Below are 16,194 nucleotides of genomic sequence, written 5' to 3' on the forward strand. Positions count from 1 at the left end.
CATGCCATGTGGTGCAGCCAGAAAAAACAATCCATTGATGTCCTGTTTGCTGCAAATATTTTCTGAGTATATTGCATTTCTTTGAACTTCATTTATGTCTTACTGTGTTATGCACAGGTTTTAGTATATTTTTGTATAACAAAGTGCCCATTTCTTTTCCTTTATGGTTTTACATACTGTTTAGGAAGTCTTACTCCCCAACCAAGGATATAAGAATATAATATTATAATAGGAATTATAATATATATTATATTATAGAATATGTATTATATTATATAATGTTATAATAAGAATATAATATTCCTCTATATTCTCTTCTAGTATATTTGTATTTGTGTTTATAGATTTTCACATTGTTATTTATTTAATTGTGGGGCAAAATAGATATAACATAGACTTTACCATTTGAGCCATCTTAAAGTGTACAGTTCAGTGACATTAAGTACATTCCCATTGTTACAGAACCATCACTACCATCCATCTCCTGAACGCCTTCCTCCGGCAAAACTTAAACTCTATTCCCCCTCAATAGCGATTCCTCCACCTCCCTCTCCTCAGCCCCTAGCAACCACCTGTCTCTATGAATTTGACTACTCTATGCCCCTCATATAAGTGGTATCTTACAATATTTGTCCTTTTGTGACTGGCTTATTTTGCTTAGCATAATGTCTTCAAGTTTCATCCATGCTGCAGCATGTGTCAAGATTTCCTTTTATTTGAAAGGCTCAACAATATTCCATTATAGATTAATTTTTTTGTTTAGCCTTTAATCCATATACAATTTAGTAGTGTTTGGTGAGAAGTAGGGACTTCATTTTTTTATACTTAGGTTGGTCATCTTTTAATTTTTATCACTGTATTTATTTATTTCTTGGCTGTGCTGGGTCTTCATTGCAACACGTGGCCTCTTCATTTTACACCGGCTTCTCTAAATGCAGTGCGTGGTTGTGGGGCATGGGTTTAGTTGCCCATTGGCACATGGGATCTGAATTCCCTGACCAGGGGTTGAACCCTGTCCCCTGCATTGGAAGGAGTACTATTAACCACTGGACCACCAGGGTAGTCCCTAGTGGACTTTTAAACAAAGTCCATCCATCAAAACCCAGACCCCATGGGGGCTCAGGTCTGTTTCTGGGCTGCTGTTTTCTAGATCCCTTTGTCTATATCTGGGCTGGAATTATAATGCTTTAATTACTCAAGGTTTTCAGTAAGTTTTTATATCTGCTAAAGGCATGTCCCATCCCCATTCTTCTTTTTTAGACTTTCCCTAGCTATTCTCTGACATTCCCCAACTATCCTCTTTTTCAGAGGAACTTTAGAGTTAGTCACAGCCCAAAAATATTCCCATAGGATTTTGACTGGAATAGTTTGAAGCTACTCAGTAATTTGAGGTCGAAATTGAATAAAACTGAGCGAGCAGGTCTCCGGCCAGGAGCCTTTGCCTCCTTGCGGCTCTGCAGGCTGTCCAGTGCTGCCCTCTGCAGAGGAGTCACAGGCCGGTGCCGCCTCTGCCAGTGGCCCAAGGCCTTCCCACGTGGCCCTCCCCCTCAGCCTATGATCCCGAGGCTTCTAGAAAGGACAAATTCTTACACATCTTTGGTTTAATTTCTTTCCTCCCATAAATTACATTTGGATTTTACCCTGAACTTTCAGAACCAAAATCCGAGTGTGATTCATGGAAACCTCAGGCCCTACAGTAGAACTGTGGGGAAATGATCGCCTCTCCCAGCAAACCATACCCTCAAAAGGCAGGCACTGAACACACATGTGACCAGTAGACAGGTAACTAGGATCCAGTGGATGGTTTGTTTTTTAAAGAGCTCCATTATTGCAGGATACCATAAAGTTCCCTTGTTTTAAGTGTATTAATTAAATGATTTTTAGTAAATGTGCAGAGTTGTGCCACCATCACCAAACCCAGTTTTGCAACATATCCAATAAAGCAATTACCTCCAATTAGAAAATAAATAAAAGGAAAAAAAGAACAGTCTTCACACCCATGTATGGTCATTCTCTGCTGCCATTTTGCCCTCAGCATGCCCTGAGCATGGCCCCATCAGGAGGAGTGAGGGATGAGTCCCCAGGAGACCCTCTGCCTATGAGTAGAGGGCCAATGCCCCCACAATGTGCAGAGCATGACCTGCAAGCCAGCATCCCTCTCCTGAAGAGACCCAGCTGGGGGCTCCTCCTGAGGGCAAAGGCCATGCTGAGCCCCGTCCTTACCTCTACAGGTGGATAAAGTTTGAAGAAAAGGTAGAGGAAGGAGGCGAACGCTGGAGCAAGCCCCACGTGTCCACGCTGTCCTTGCACAGCCTCTTTGAGCTCCGCACCTGCCTGCAGACGGGAACCGTGCTGCTGGATTTGGATGGTGGCTCCTTACCACAGATCATAGGTGAGGCAAGGACTGCTGTGGCCCCCGCAAACCAGGGCAGCATCCCCCTTCCCCTGCCCCATCTCTTGCCCACCCTTGGTCTATGTGGCATGCCCACCTCTGATGCCTGCCTAATTCTGCGGAGACCAGGTTTTGGGTCTGATGCTCCCAAAGCAGCATCACAGTTACTCCTAGTCTCAGATGCCTATAGAGAGGGCAAGATCAGCCTCTGAAATGCCGTTCAGCAATGGAACGAAACGGAGAGCGCTTCTGAGCCTAGGTGGAGACCCCTGTTGCCATGGCAACCTGTTTCTTATCAGGGTAAATGGATCGTCACTCATCTTCAGGAAATTAGCTCTCGTTTGATGGAGTGACAAAGGAAGGGAGTAGCTTGCCTTACTGTCCCTAAACTCCTTGTGAATTTTGTTTTAGCACATTCAGTTTTACCAGAAGTATGCTGCCCCAAATACTTTTCTAAAAAGAATTCACACTGGGACTAAAACCACTTGGCATAGTGCCTTGTGCTTCTTAGGGTCTTTCATGGTTACAATTTCATTTACTTTCCACAATATTATTGATAGAAAGAGCAGAGAATCCTATACCCATACATGCATGCACACATGCACCCACAATGCACTCGCATGAACCACATCTGCACACATGCGCCCACATGCACACACCATGCACCCCCATGCACACACATGCACCAACTCCCACAGACACACGCTTTTACATATACGGAGCCTGAAGGTTCATGACTGGTGCATATTTTCAGTTTGTGGCGAAGGTTGGGACTATTTCTACATTCCATGCCTCCTTTAGTTCACTTTTAATCCCACAAATAACAGGTGAAGCTGAAGACCCCCACACCCCTAGTCATTCTGTCCCCCGTGGACAAGGCGTATTTGTTTCCCACTTAGATGATGTCATTGAGAAGCAAATTGAGGACGGCCTCCTTCGTCCAGAGCTCCGCGAGAGGGTCAGCTACGTCCTCCTGAGGAAACACCGCCACCAAACCACAAAGCCCATCCACCGCTCCTTGGCTGACATTGGAAAGGCGGTCTCCTCCACCAGCAGTGAGTTGGGCCATAACGCTTGTTCCTTCCATGCATCTCAAATCTCCAACCCTCCACCCTTGATATCCCAGAGCCAAGATGCCCAGACTCTAGCCTCGCTGGACCTGTCAGATAAGTGCAGGAATCAGTACAAAATTGATAATGCTGCTAGCTGAAGAGACTTGAGGAATCTCTGTAGATCAATTATTTTAAAATGGAAAATGTTTAGCCTGCAGCAGGTACATACGCAGCACTTACCCTGCTCCAGGCATGAGTGCTCCCTAGGTGTAAACTCACTTCATCCTCACAAGAGGCCGTGACCAGCTATTGTTCTCATCATCCCCAGAGCGGGAGGCTGAGGCATGGCGAGGTTAAGTTACTTGCCTCAGGTCAAATGATCAGCATGTTGTGGACTAGGTTCACTAGGCTGAGGCCTGGAGAGGTTAAGTTACTTGCCTCGGGTCAAATGATCAGCATGGTGTGGAATCAGGCCTGAACCTATGTCATCTACAGCACCTGATGCCTATTTCATCAATTGTGTAGCTATCCCACTTTCAACAGTACAGGTATTTTCTCTAATCACATTCACACTATCCACTTGCTTCAAAAGATTCTGAAAAAAAACAAGAACAAAATCCAAAACAACCAAACCATCCTTTCTTCCTCGAAGGGGAAGAGATCTGTCTTGTAGCCTAGCTTTATTCAGGTGAAGTGATTGTAAACGAGGACTTTGCTGATGTGCGTCACTGTAGCAAGTCTGCTGGAGTTAAATCCCTTCTGTGCCTCCCAGGTCGAAGCCCAGCCCGGAGCCCCAAGGCCGGCCCGAGCCTACACCACTCCACTGAGGACCTGAGGGTGCGGCAAAGTGCGAATTACGGCCGTCTGTGTGAGTTTCTTCTTTCTCCTCTCGGTGCAGCCCTTTTGTTCTGGCTGGGACTCTGAAGTCAATTTTCACACTTTCATAGCAGAGGAGGTAAAGACCAGGGTCTGTCTAGAATTCTCAGGCGTCAGAAGAAATCTAACATTCACGCCAAACCCTGGGCTGCCCTCATAGTCTAACTTACTACCAAAATTTTCTAAATGATTTTTCCAAAAAATGCAACTCTAAATCAAGTCCTGTCATAATCAATACCCAGTCCCATGTGCTGGGCGTCCTTAACTTGATCTATGGCTTTGTTTTCACCAAACTAATCATTAATCCCGTTTTTGGTGAGAAGTCTTCCTAGAAACAGAATTTAAAGCAGGCTAGATCTGTCTTGGAGCCCAGCTTTTCCTCCAGGACAGTCGGAGAATGTTCTCATCCTGCCTGACAGTCTTGGCCCCCGAAGTGAAACACTGATGGAGCTGCAGCCCCCACGGGGGCCTGGGGGGCACAGCCACAGACCGGACTTTGTCAGGCAGCTTGTCAGGGATGGACAGACGGGTGAGCCGTGAGACAAAAAAAAAAAAAAGAGGGAATTTGGGAAGTGAAAATAAAAAGCAGTGCAAAGGAGTATTTTCCTTTAAGCACTTTCACTAAAATGACAAGATACGAACAAGCACAGGCCAGGGCTGCGCCACTGACCAGGCCAGGGGAATGCTTTGAGACCGCAGTGGCGATGTGACCACAGCTGCAGCTGGGCTGTGCCGTGGTCTTTTCTGTCTGTTCTCAGTGACCCCAGGATGTGCTTAGTCTCCCTGGTCTTGGTTATTCCACAGAGCAGTGCTGGCAGTAGAGGCTGTGAATGGCTTTGGCATGAGCCTTCTGCTCATTTATTCACTGTGTATGAAGTCACCCTGTGCCAACGTTGCCATGGTGGGAACCTGGGTAAAAGGCATGAATAAGTGGTTACAGGTTTGTGGGCACACACACCCCCCACCACAAGACGGCACCTGGGAAGGCTCAGAGAGGAAGAGACACTTGCCTGAGTCTTGGAGAATAAATAGAAGTCTTCCAGGAGCATGGTCTTTAGAACAAAGGAAACAGCAGGTGAAGGGAAGGCGCTGTGAAGGGCACCGCATATTCGGGGAAATATAGTCATTCCATTGACCAGGGATGTAGGATGTAAAGGAAAGAGGGTCCAAAGTGAAGAGGGCCTATGTGTCTTGTAAAAGGTCCTGGCCCTTATTCTGAGGGTAATGAGTTCTCCTGAGAAGTCTGATATGGGCACATATCATGATCAGAAATAAGCTAGAAGAGACTGAATGACTGGGAGCAAGAGATGAGGGCCGTGTTCAGGCAGCAAGAGCGAGAATGGAAAGAGAAAGACGCTGGTGGAATTCAGCAAATGGTGGGAAGTGGGAAAAGAGGAAGAGAGAGGAGTTGAAGCTGGCTCCAAGGTCTGCTCTGATTGCCCATGAACATGTGGGATAGGGCATTGGGTGATGTAGGGTCTAGGCTGCTGCTAAGTCGCTTCAGTCGTGTCCATAGAGGGAGTGATTTGATGGAAGACAATGAGTTTTGTTTCCTAGTGTGTGGAGTCTGAAGTGCCAGGCAGGGCTGCTCAGAGAAATCTGGAGCTTAGGGGAGAGATCTGGGCTGGAGACATAACCTGGGCACCCCCGGCACAAATGTGGATGGGGAAGAAACAGAAATGGATGGGATTGACCGAGGAGGAGGGGGTCAGGGCTCTGAAGGGTTTGAGTGCAAAGCAAGACCCTGAGAAAAGCCCAGACTGAGAGGATCCTGGATGGAAATAAAGGAAAGCAGAGTCTGGCAGTACAGGGACTCCAGAGACCACAGTAAGCCTGAGGGGGCTCGCTGGATTTGGCTGCTGGTGGGAAATGAAAGCTGGCCTTCTCCTGCCTTCATGCAGCAAGGAACTGTTGGCCATGGGGAGCCCCACCTACCTCCCCTCTGCCAGCCCAAATCCCCAGCCCTCTTTAAAGACTCGCATGGGTCATGGCAGACAGACGTGAAACTGCTCTTCTCTCTCCAACAGAGTCGAAGCTTAGTGACGCCTGGCTCCTTAGCCCGTAGGGCGTCTGTGTCCCTCCCCACCGGCAGGGCCTGTGCAGATCCCTGGGCAGCGGGCTGGGACCAGGGAGTGGCATATTGAGGAGTGAGAAGGAAGCAGTAGAACCTGGGGTCCAGCAACTCTTCTAAGAAAGCTGCCATTGAAAGGAAGAAAAGAGAGAGGATGCTAGCTGAGAGGGGCTGCAGGATAACGGGGGAGTTTGCTTTGGTTGTGAAGATGGGATGAGCCTGTGTAGAGACCAAGAGAAAGGGATCTGTGAGCACCCGTCTCCCCTGATGGACCTCCTTTTCCTTTTCTCCTAGGTCACGCCCAGAGCAGAAGCATGAATGATATTTCTCTCACCCCAAATACCGACCAGGTAGGAAACCCCTGTCCTTGGCTGCAGCGGAGGGCCAGGGTGGGAAGAAGTCTTTGGTTTTAGGGGTGGGAAACCCTATGGGCAAAACTCTAGTCCCATGAAAAAGTGGGGTCCCCAGGAAGGACACAGGTGGGGCTCTGGGCAGCCATAGTGACTGACAATCCATCACTTGGGCTGTGCACTAGGCCCTGGGGACAGAGAAATGTGATCAGATGAGGTGTCAGCTGTCCTTTAACTGGGGATTTATTGAAGTGGCAATAAATCTGCCACACAGAGTTTGCCTCCTCTGTGACCCATCCACAAGCACTTTGAATGATGAAGTGGGGACTTGGGTGGGTAGAGAAGCAGTAGGGCCTCCCTATGGAGACATTAATGATAGTGAATCAGCTGGACTGCGCAATGGTGTATCTTCTCCTTGGCTGGTGCTGGATAAAGTCAATTCTTGTTTCTCACCAGCTTGGCTGAAAACTTGCTAAGGTCAGTTCAGTTCAGTTGCTCAGTTGTGTTGGACTCTTTGCGACCCCATGAATCGCAGCATGCCAGGCCTCCCTGTCCATCACCATCTCCCGGAGTTCACTCAAACTCACGTCCATCGAGTCGGTGATGCCATCCAGCCATCTCATCCTCTGTCGTCCCCTTCTCCTCCTGCCCCCAATCCCTCCCAGCATCAGAGTCTTTTCCAATGAGTCAACTCTTCGAATGAGGTAGCCAAAGTACTGGAGTTTCAGCTTTAGCATTATTCCTTCCAAGGAACACCCAGGGCTGATCTCCTTTAGAATGGACTGGTTGGATCTCCTTGCAGTCCAAGGGACTCTCAAGAGTCTTCTCCAACACCACAGTTCAAAAGCATCAATTCTTCAGCGCTCAGCCTTCTTCACAGTCCAACTCTCACATCCATACATGACTGCTGGAAAAACCATAGCCTTAACTAGATGGACCTTTGTTGGCAAAGTAATGTCTCTGCTTTTGAATATGCTATCTAGGTTGGTCATAACTTTCCTTCCAAGGAGTAAGCATCTTTTAATTTCATGGCTGCAGTCACCATCTGCAGTGATTTTGGAGCCCAAAAAGATAAAGTCTGACACTGTTTCCACTGTTTCCCCTTCCCATGAAGTGATGGGACTGGATGCCATGATCTTCATTTTCTAAATGTTGAGCTTTAAGCCAACTTTTTCACTTCCCTCTTTCACTTTCATCAAGAGGCTTTTTAGTTCCTCTTCACTTACTGCCATAAGGGTGGTGTCATCTGCATATCTGAGGTTATTGAGATTTCTCCCGGCAATCTTGATTTCAGCTTGTGCTTCTTCCAGCCCAGCGTTTCTCATGATGTACTCTGCATAGAAGTTAAATAAGCAGGGTGACAATATACAGCCTTGACGTACTCCTTTTCCTATTTGGAACCAGTCTGTTGTTCCACATCCAGTTCTAACTGTTGCTTCCTGACCTGCATACAGGTTTCTCTGGAGGCAGGTCAGGTGGTCTGGTATTCCCATCTCTTTCAGAATTTTCCACAGTTTATTGTGATCCACACAGTCAAAGGCTGTGGCATAGTCAATAAAGCAGAAATAGATGTTTTTCTGGAACTCTCTTGCTTTTTTGATGATCCAGCGGATGTTGGCAATTTGATCTCTGGTTCTTCTGCCTTTTCTAAAACCAGCTGGAACATCTGGAAGTTCATGGTTCACGTATTGATAAGGTCAGAAGCCTGCAAACAGCCTGGGATCCCCATGACTATGCCCCTGAGGGAAGCACACAGGAGGCTGCCCTCAGTTCCAAACACGCACACCTCAGGAGCAGAAGGTCTCAAGGTCCCCTTGCCTCTGCCCCCAAAGAGTGGAAAGGAAGATGAGAAAGGGCATCTGAAATTGGTACCAACTTCTCAAGGGCTCGGGTGACGTCCAGGGGTTCAAGGCAGCCCCAAGTTTGGGAGTAGGCAAAACAAAAGCATTCCCTCAAGTCAGTGAAGTCAGTGTCTGGATGGCCCTTTGGTGGCCAAAATAGCAAAACAACAATGACAAAATCAACCAACATTTGAGGTCCACATATTGCATGCACTACACCGTGCGGGGCATTTCCTGTGCATCATGAGGGTACTGTGTCATCTTCCCTCTACAGATGAGAGCATAAAAGAGTTAAATAACATGCCCAAGTTCATGCACCTGAAAGGTGGCGTGGCCATGATTTGATCCAGTCTGACTCTAGAGCCCTTAGTTTGGGACTGGCTTAGGAATGAGTACCCTGGAATATTATTTAGAGAAGAACCCCACTTTACTATAGTCATGGGCAGACAGTTGAGCCGTGACAAGAAAGCACTGACTAGTGAAAGTTTTTCACAACGTATCTTTTTACTGCCTAAGTGGTGACAAGAATACTATCCACTACGTTCCCCAAGCAGAGCTGCCTTTTACTGAGGGACTGGAGCCCAACACCAGGCACCAGCATCCAGTTCTCCTAACCAGTTGTAGGATGCTGCTTCTCAGTGTTTGTAGCAGCAGTTGGCTTGTTGTGGGGACAGCAGTTTTGTACAACAGTGGGTTTCTTCAGGTGCATCTTTTTTTTACCACTCCACGTTGGCCCTGAGTTCCAGTGAGTTCCCAGTGGGCAGAGATGGATTCAGACAGTGTGGCCATGTGCAGTGACTTGGCAGAGCTGGACAAGAGTCCCCCGGGTTTAGGCAGTGGGGTCAGCAGGACCCTGGTTAGACAGGCCCGCATCCAGACCATCACCCAGCCAGAACGCTCTCATGGTCCCTTGCTGGGGTACTACCACCCCGCCTCCTTACTGGGACCACAGGCCCGGATTTTGCTCCTCTCTGCTCCTGGTTACACGTGTGCTACATGGGCTATCCCAGAGCATTGTGGTTTCAAAACCTTGTTCTCCAGGACATGCCTACCACCGACCTCTCCTCCAGTCCCCTAGAGCTTCTCCCTGCCTGGAGCCCGAGTACATAGAGTTGGCAGGGGCACGGTGGCTGCCCTGGCATGCTCAGCCCTCCATCCTGAAGAACCTGCTTATGAATCAGCTGACAGAGCTTGGGACAAAGGGACCTTTTGAGTCCTGGGGATTTTGGCCTTCCCATTAACACCTGCTGTTGCTTCTTCTTACTACATTAGGGTCCTTCGTGTTGTTGCCTGGGTGGTTATGACAGTTTTACGTTTCTGAGTGGTTTTAAGAGATTATAAGGGTGTAGCCCTTACTCACAGAGCCTCATCGAGTGCTGGTAGGGCCCCAGCCCAGTCTGTATCACGCACTCCATGAGTCAAATCAGGAAATGGCTGTGAGCCCAAAGGGGCAAGACCTGTTGGCCATGCCCATGCTTACAGCTGACCCCTCTTCAGGGACAGAGGAACTTATCTTCACTAAGCTTCTGTGCTCACAGGAGAGACTCCCATCAGGTGGGGAGTGGGTAGCAAAACTGAGGCACCCAAAGATCTCTCTGAAGCACCAGCCTGCTCCTCCTGGGCCCTTTCTTCCTTTGTCAGCTACTGTGGCCTCCCACGAGCCCTGTGCTACCCAAATGCCCCTCCCCACCTCTTTCTCTGAAACTGTCTCTGTCCCTCGCCCACCCCTTGCTACCTAGAGGGAAAGTGATCTGAAGAACTAATGCACCCTAAGATGTTCAAGATGAACAAGAGCATGTACGTGACCACCCCTGGGCGTTTTCTTTGTCTGAGGGGACTCGGGAGGAATAAATGTCTTATTCATAGAATGGAAGTCATAACCACAGAGAGTGGGCAGGGGGTTGTCTCCAGCACCTTTCACATCAGACCCCACTCACTCTGCCTATTTGACCTTTCTGCCCTGAACAGACACCAGCCAGAGGGACTGGCTGGAGGGCACTTCAATAGTCTCAGCTGGAAAGGCTCAGAAGCTATGAGTTTCCTTGGAGGTTCCCTGGGGGTGACTTGGGGCACCGAAGTCTCCCATAGACTTGGATCCACAGGTACAGGGATTCCCATCAGCCAGAATGCTGGTGGCAGAGAGAAAACAAAGTCTGTCCACTCTGCCCATCAGGATGGTCTTGTTCCTCCCATAGCCACTAGGGTGAAGGCAAAGACGGAGGGCTGGGCAATGGAGTGTATGAGCCAAGACCCCCATTGGCTTGAGCTGCAGCTGGGGGATGAGACTCGCTGTCCAGCAAGCCTGGCTCTCTTCTCTGACCCCTCAGCTCATACTTCAGTAGAACAAGGAATGTCCTGGGGGCGTCAAGTCATTGCCTGCTCCTTCCCGTCTATGAAAGGCTTAGTTGGTCCCTGGGGTTAACCAACTTTGAGTCTCCTCATCTGCAGGCTGCAGGAGAGTGCTGGGTTATTTCCTTCGGTCTCTAGAGAAACTCTGGGAGAATTTTGTAAGGTTAGGCCTCCAGAGTAATCTGAATGAGCTGAGTAAGAGCTGAAACCACTGCATATGAGTACCCATGGGTATCTCATGTCCCCCTCACTGACCAGCGGAAAAACAAATTCATGAAGAAGATCCCCAAGGACTCAGAAGCCTCCAACGTGCTTGTGGGCGAGGTGGACTTCCTGGACCAGCCGTTCATCGCTTTCGTACGTCTCATCCAGTCAGCTATGCTGGGAGGGGTGACCGAGGTGCCTGTGCCCACCAGGTGAGAGCTGTTGACATCCGCCCACCACACCCATCCTCGGGTGGCCGGCTGTCCATGCAGTCAGCCAGCAGTGCTGCTGGAGACACCCCTAAAATGAAGAAGGAAAACTAGGGAACTGGCTGGGGAGGGAGATCTGACTGGGGAAGAGGTACATAGAGTTTATTTAAAATAATCATAAACAAGAAGTAGCCAACAGGTGGGAAGGGGGTTGTTGGGTGAGTTCTGGGACCCCAGGGCATGGTGAGGGTGCCTAGGCAGAAGTGAAGAAGAATGTATCTCCAAAGCAAATATGGGATTCATGGGAGCAAATATGGGAGATGTTTATGGTCAGTTAAAAAGTTGAGAATGGATACTATTTCGGACCAGAAAATCCTTCTCTTCATCTGGTTTTATTTTTCCTTCTCACTTTTCTCCTCCTCCTCCATCTTCTTTGCAGATTTCTGTTCATACTGCTGGGACCTTCTGGGAGAGCAAAATCCTACAATGAAATTGGCCGTGCCATTGCAACCCTCATGGTGGATGATGTAAGTGCCACGAGAAGCAGGTACTCCTGAATGTCAAGGCTCCTGCATCAAACATTGCGCCTTCATTCATTCACTTATTCAACAGTCACATTTGAGCATCTCCTGTATGCCAGGCCCTGTACAGGTGTGAGGATTATGACAACGAGGGAAGAGTTACTGCCCTTTAGGAGCACCAATCAAGTGGGAGACACAGCCTGACAACCCGAGAGTGAACCACATGCCAACTGCCCAGGCAGTCAGGGGGCCCTTCACACACGATGGAGCTTCACAGTTAAGGATGAGCACAAGCTTAGGAGGCAGGCATTCCAGGCAAAGGGAACCAGGGCCACAGCTCAGAGATGGAGAGCTGGATGGGAGTGGTTTGATATAGGCTCAGTGGAAGAGTTTCAAGAGCAGAAGGTGACACCAAAGAGAGGAGCCAGAGCCTGTAGGCAGAGTTGAGAGTTGACCATCTGTGATGGGGAGACTAGGGGAGTTTAGAAATGAGCACAACCAAATCAGATCTGTAAAGTCAGAAAGAACATGCTGGGACAGTGTGGAATGATGCAGCCTGACCCTCCAAAGATGAAGGGCTGGGACGTAAAGCAGTCGAAATGCCTGAGCTCCTTTGATTGGGTTGTCCACAGGTTTTCTGATGAGCTTGCTCTGTGGGAAACAGAGCAGGAAGGTAACTCAACCCAGGTCAGATGACTGGAATACAGAGACCTGGTTTTCAGGCCCAGAAGGCACCTTTCTTTGAAAGTATATGCAGTGTGCCCCAAGGAGGTGGATGAGATGGGGACGGCAGCAAGGCAGCAGCCCTCTCTCTTCCTACACCTCTCTCCCTGCCAGCTCTTCAGCGATGTGGCCTACAAGGCCCGGAATCGAGAGGATCTGATCGCGGGGATCGATGAGTTTCTGGACGAGGTCATCGTGCTTCCCCCGGGAGAATGGGACCCGAATATCCGAATTGAGCCACCGAAGAAGGTGCCTTCTGCTGACAAGAGGTGTGTGTGAATGAGCGGTGGCAAGCGGGGAAGTGGTCCAGAGGGAGCTTTCAGTCTGTTCCTTTCTTATTTGGGTTTGAAAAAAAGACGTCAACATACATGGGTTTATGCTTTTTTTTATTTCTCTAAAAAAAAAAAAATCAGAAGCAAATATGCTGAATGTGTGCATCTATAAAACCCGGGTGACCTGTGAGGGGATATTGCTGGATCCTTTTATGTATTGTTCTCCGTATTTGAAGATATTTGATGATTGTAGCTGAAGAGGTTAAGCCTGATGAGGCCAGTCCTGGGAGTGCTGAGCTCTTCGCAGGACTGGGAGCCCTACTGCCCCCTGTCCCCCTTCTCCTTCCAGGAAGTCTGTGTTCTCCCTGACTGAATTAGGCCAGATGAACGGCTCCGTGGCGGGAGGCGGCGGCGGGCCTGCTGGAGGCGGCGCTGCAGGCGGCGGAGGCGGCGGCGGGGCCGGCGGAGGGAGCGGCGCGGCTGATGGAGAGATGCCAACAGCGCATGAAATCGGGGAAGAGCTGATCTGGACAGGAAGGTGCCCACTCCAGGCCTGCCGGCCACTCCAGCTGTCCTAGATTTCTCTGCTCCTTTTAGGAATCTTCTCCTCCTCAGTCTCCAGCACCCACTCCAGGCCTTGGGGTATCTGAGCGCTGCACGCTTTTCCTCCCCCGCCTGCAAAGCTCCTCCGGGACAAGACAGGAAAAGGGGAAGTGCGCATAAAGTGAAGGAACCCAGACTTTTCTTAGCACACCCTCTGTTAACTGTATTCATTTTCTAGGGCTGCGGAAACACATATCACAGACTAGGTGGCTTAAACAATAGAAATTGATTCTCTCGAAGTTCTAGAGTCTAGAAGTTCCAAATCAAGGTGCCAGCAGGGCCAGGCTGCCTCCGAGATTCTGGGCGGACTCCTTCCCTGACTGTCGCTAGCTTCTGGCGGCGGCCAGCGGTCATTGCTGCTGCTTGCTATGCATCCTGCCTGTGTCCTTGCATGATGCTCTGCCTGTGTTTCTGTCTTCATATGGCATTTTCCTTTTCTTGTGAAGATACCAGTCATATTGGATTAGGGTCTGCCTAATGACTTCATCTTAACTTGATTTCATGTGCAAAGACTCTGCTTCCAAATGAGGTCACATCTACAGGTTAGAATTTTGATACATCTTTTTGGGGGACACAATTCAGTCCATAACAGTACCTTTTGCATTTTTTAACCTTGTTACCTAGTCAAAAAACTTGTTTTAAAAGAAAACAATAGATTTTCCTGGCTTGTTTGGGTTTCTTTGCAAGCTTTTAGAATAACTTCGGTTGATCTGAATTTAGGAAAGGACAGAATCAGTCCTGCAAAGCTATGACTTTGAGAAGGGAGTCATGCTTTATATGCCTTTGGCTGTCTGCCAGCCAGTGTTTCCCAGGTTTACCCACTCCCTACCCTGATCCTTACCCAGGGGACATTTGGCAATTTTCAGAGACATTTTTTGTTCGTCCCAATTGAAGGGGAGATACTGTTATCCAGCAGATAGAGACCAAGGATGCTGCTCAATGTCCTCTGATGCACAGTACTGCCCCCCGCCCCCGCCATTAACAAAGGATTATCCAGTGGTTCTACTGTATGCTAAACCCTGCTGTATGCTAAACCCTGCTCACTGTGTTCAGAGCTTTGGAGAATAGCGTCCCCAGTAAACACTCTCCCCAAACCTTAAATTTCCCACTTGTTTGTTCCACGAAGTAAATAAAACAGTTGTAAGGTTCAGGATCTGCCCTTGATGAATCTGCTATAAACCAGGATCTCTCCATCTCCTAACGCTGGACACACGTTTACCAAGCACCGAAATCCTGCAGATAATCAGGGACACGAGGAAGATAGCCATCACTGGACCCCAGGATTTTCATTCCCTGTAGAATGTTAGGTCTGCCCCCAAGACATGATCCCATAAGGCCTTCCTTCTCCCGCTCGGGCTGTCTGTGACCACCCTTCCCAGTGGAGATAGTGGGTCTAAGGAGAGAATTCTTCCCTGATGTGAAATGTTCTAGTGAAAAGATCCCTTCCTCCATCCATCCCTAGTCAAGTTCCCTTCCTTGCCACAAGCCCTGCAGGCTCCTGGGAATAGCTCTGCCCCTACACTGGTGTTTGTGGTGAGAAAGCAATCCCTGGGCCTGTCTTGAGCAGGTTCTTCGGTGGCCTGTGTCTTGATGTCAAGAGGAAGCTTCCCTGGTTCCCCAGTGACTTCTACGACGGCTTCCACATTCAGTCCGTCTCTGCCATCCTGTTCATCTACCTCGGCTGCATCACCAACGCGATCACCTTTGGTGGGCTTCTGGGAGATGCCACTGACAATTATCAGGTGTGTGTAAATTGGAGACGTGAGTGCAAATCTCAGAAAAATCCGTTGCCACAAGGTGGTGGTAAGGAGCTACAAGCCATAATCCCAGAACCAAGGTAAGGATTCCATCTACCATTCAGGGTCAGTTCATCACTTTTTGCAATCCTTTACACTTCAAAAAAATAATAATAATAGCAAGCTGACATAATTCAAAAATCTAAAGCTAAATCATATTACTAAAGACCAAATTTAAAGATGATATAAATAGATCAAATGTTTAAGGGGAAATCATCTGCTTTGGTATTTGATATTTTTCCTACCGATGCTTGAATGGATTTAATCATCACAATTAATTGAGTTGCTAATTGTGACCTTCTTCCTGTACTTTTTAAAAAACCTAACCTTAAATTCTTAGCTTGCAGTTAAGATATTTTTAGAAATGTCTATCATGACAATAAGACAGGTCTCCCTGGGGAAAACAGTTCAACAGCGACACTAGCCTGAGACCCAGACAAAGGCCTTCTTAATGGGGGCCTTCAGGATAGCACCACTGGAAAGCTCAGAGCACCAAGGTGAAGACCCATTTTCCTAGATAAACTGAAATGAGTGCGGATCTCCAGCCCACACCAATCTCCTGAGAAGCAGGTTCAATATCCAACTGCCTCCTGGGCATGTCCATATCGCTGCCCCTTGGGATTCCCCAACTCACAGGGCCAACATTGCATCTATTGTCTTCCCTCCAGACCTGATGCTACCCCAGCCAACGAGCAAGACCATGGTTGACCCAGATATTCACACATCATCCTTGACTCATGAATCCGGGGTTCCCCAGTAGGCCTCATGACGTGGTCCTGCTTGCCTCTCAAGCCCCAGATCAGATCAGTCGCTCAGTCGTGTCCGACTCTTTGCGACCCCATGAATTGCAGCATGCCAGGCCTCCCTGTCCATCACCAACTCCCGGAGTTCACTCAGACTCACGTCCATCGAGTCAGGGATGCCATCCAGCCATC

General features: G+C 48.6%; 1 protein-coding gene across 1 annotated transcript in view; it reads left to right on the forward strand.

Moving 5' to 3' along the window:
* The window catches only part of SLC4A5 (solute carrier family 4 (sodium bicarbonate cotransporter), member 5), a 102,870-nt gene that overhangs the window by 53,618 nt on the left and 33,058 nt on the right, over positions 1 to 16,194 (forward strand). The window contains exons 7-15 of the mRNA XM_010829873.1: positions 2,232 to 2,392; positions 3,292 to 3,447; positions 4,217 to 4,312; positions 6,686 to 6,741; positions 11,190 to 11,347; positions 11,784 to 11,871; positions 12,703 to 12,857; positions 13,210 to 13,398; positions 15,031 to 15,205. Coding sequence (XP_010828175.1) covers positions 2,232 to 2,392; positions 3,292 to 3,447; positions 4,217 to 4,312; positions 6,686 to 6,741; positions 11,190 to 11,347; positions 11,784 to 11,871; positions 12,703 to 12,857; positions 13,210 to 13,398; positions 15,031 to 15,205 — 1,234 coding nt within the window. The remainder of the gene's footprint in view (positions 1 to 2,231; positions 2,393 to 3,291; positions 3,448 to 4,216; positions 4,313 to 6,685; positions 6,742 to 11,189; positions 11,348 to 11,783; positions 11,872 to 12,702; positions 12,858 to 13,209; positions 13,399 to 15,030; positions 15,206 to 16,194) is intronic.

The sequence above is a fragment of the Bison bison genome, unplaced genomic scaffold, assembly GCF_000754665.1.
Source record: "Bison bison bison isolate TAMUID 2011002044 unplaced genomic scaffold, Bison_UMD1.0 scf7180017864508, whole genome shotgun sequence".
NCBI lineage: Eukaryota > Metazoa > Chordata > Mammalia > Artiodactyla > Bovidae > Bison > Bison bison.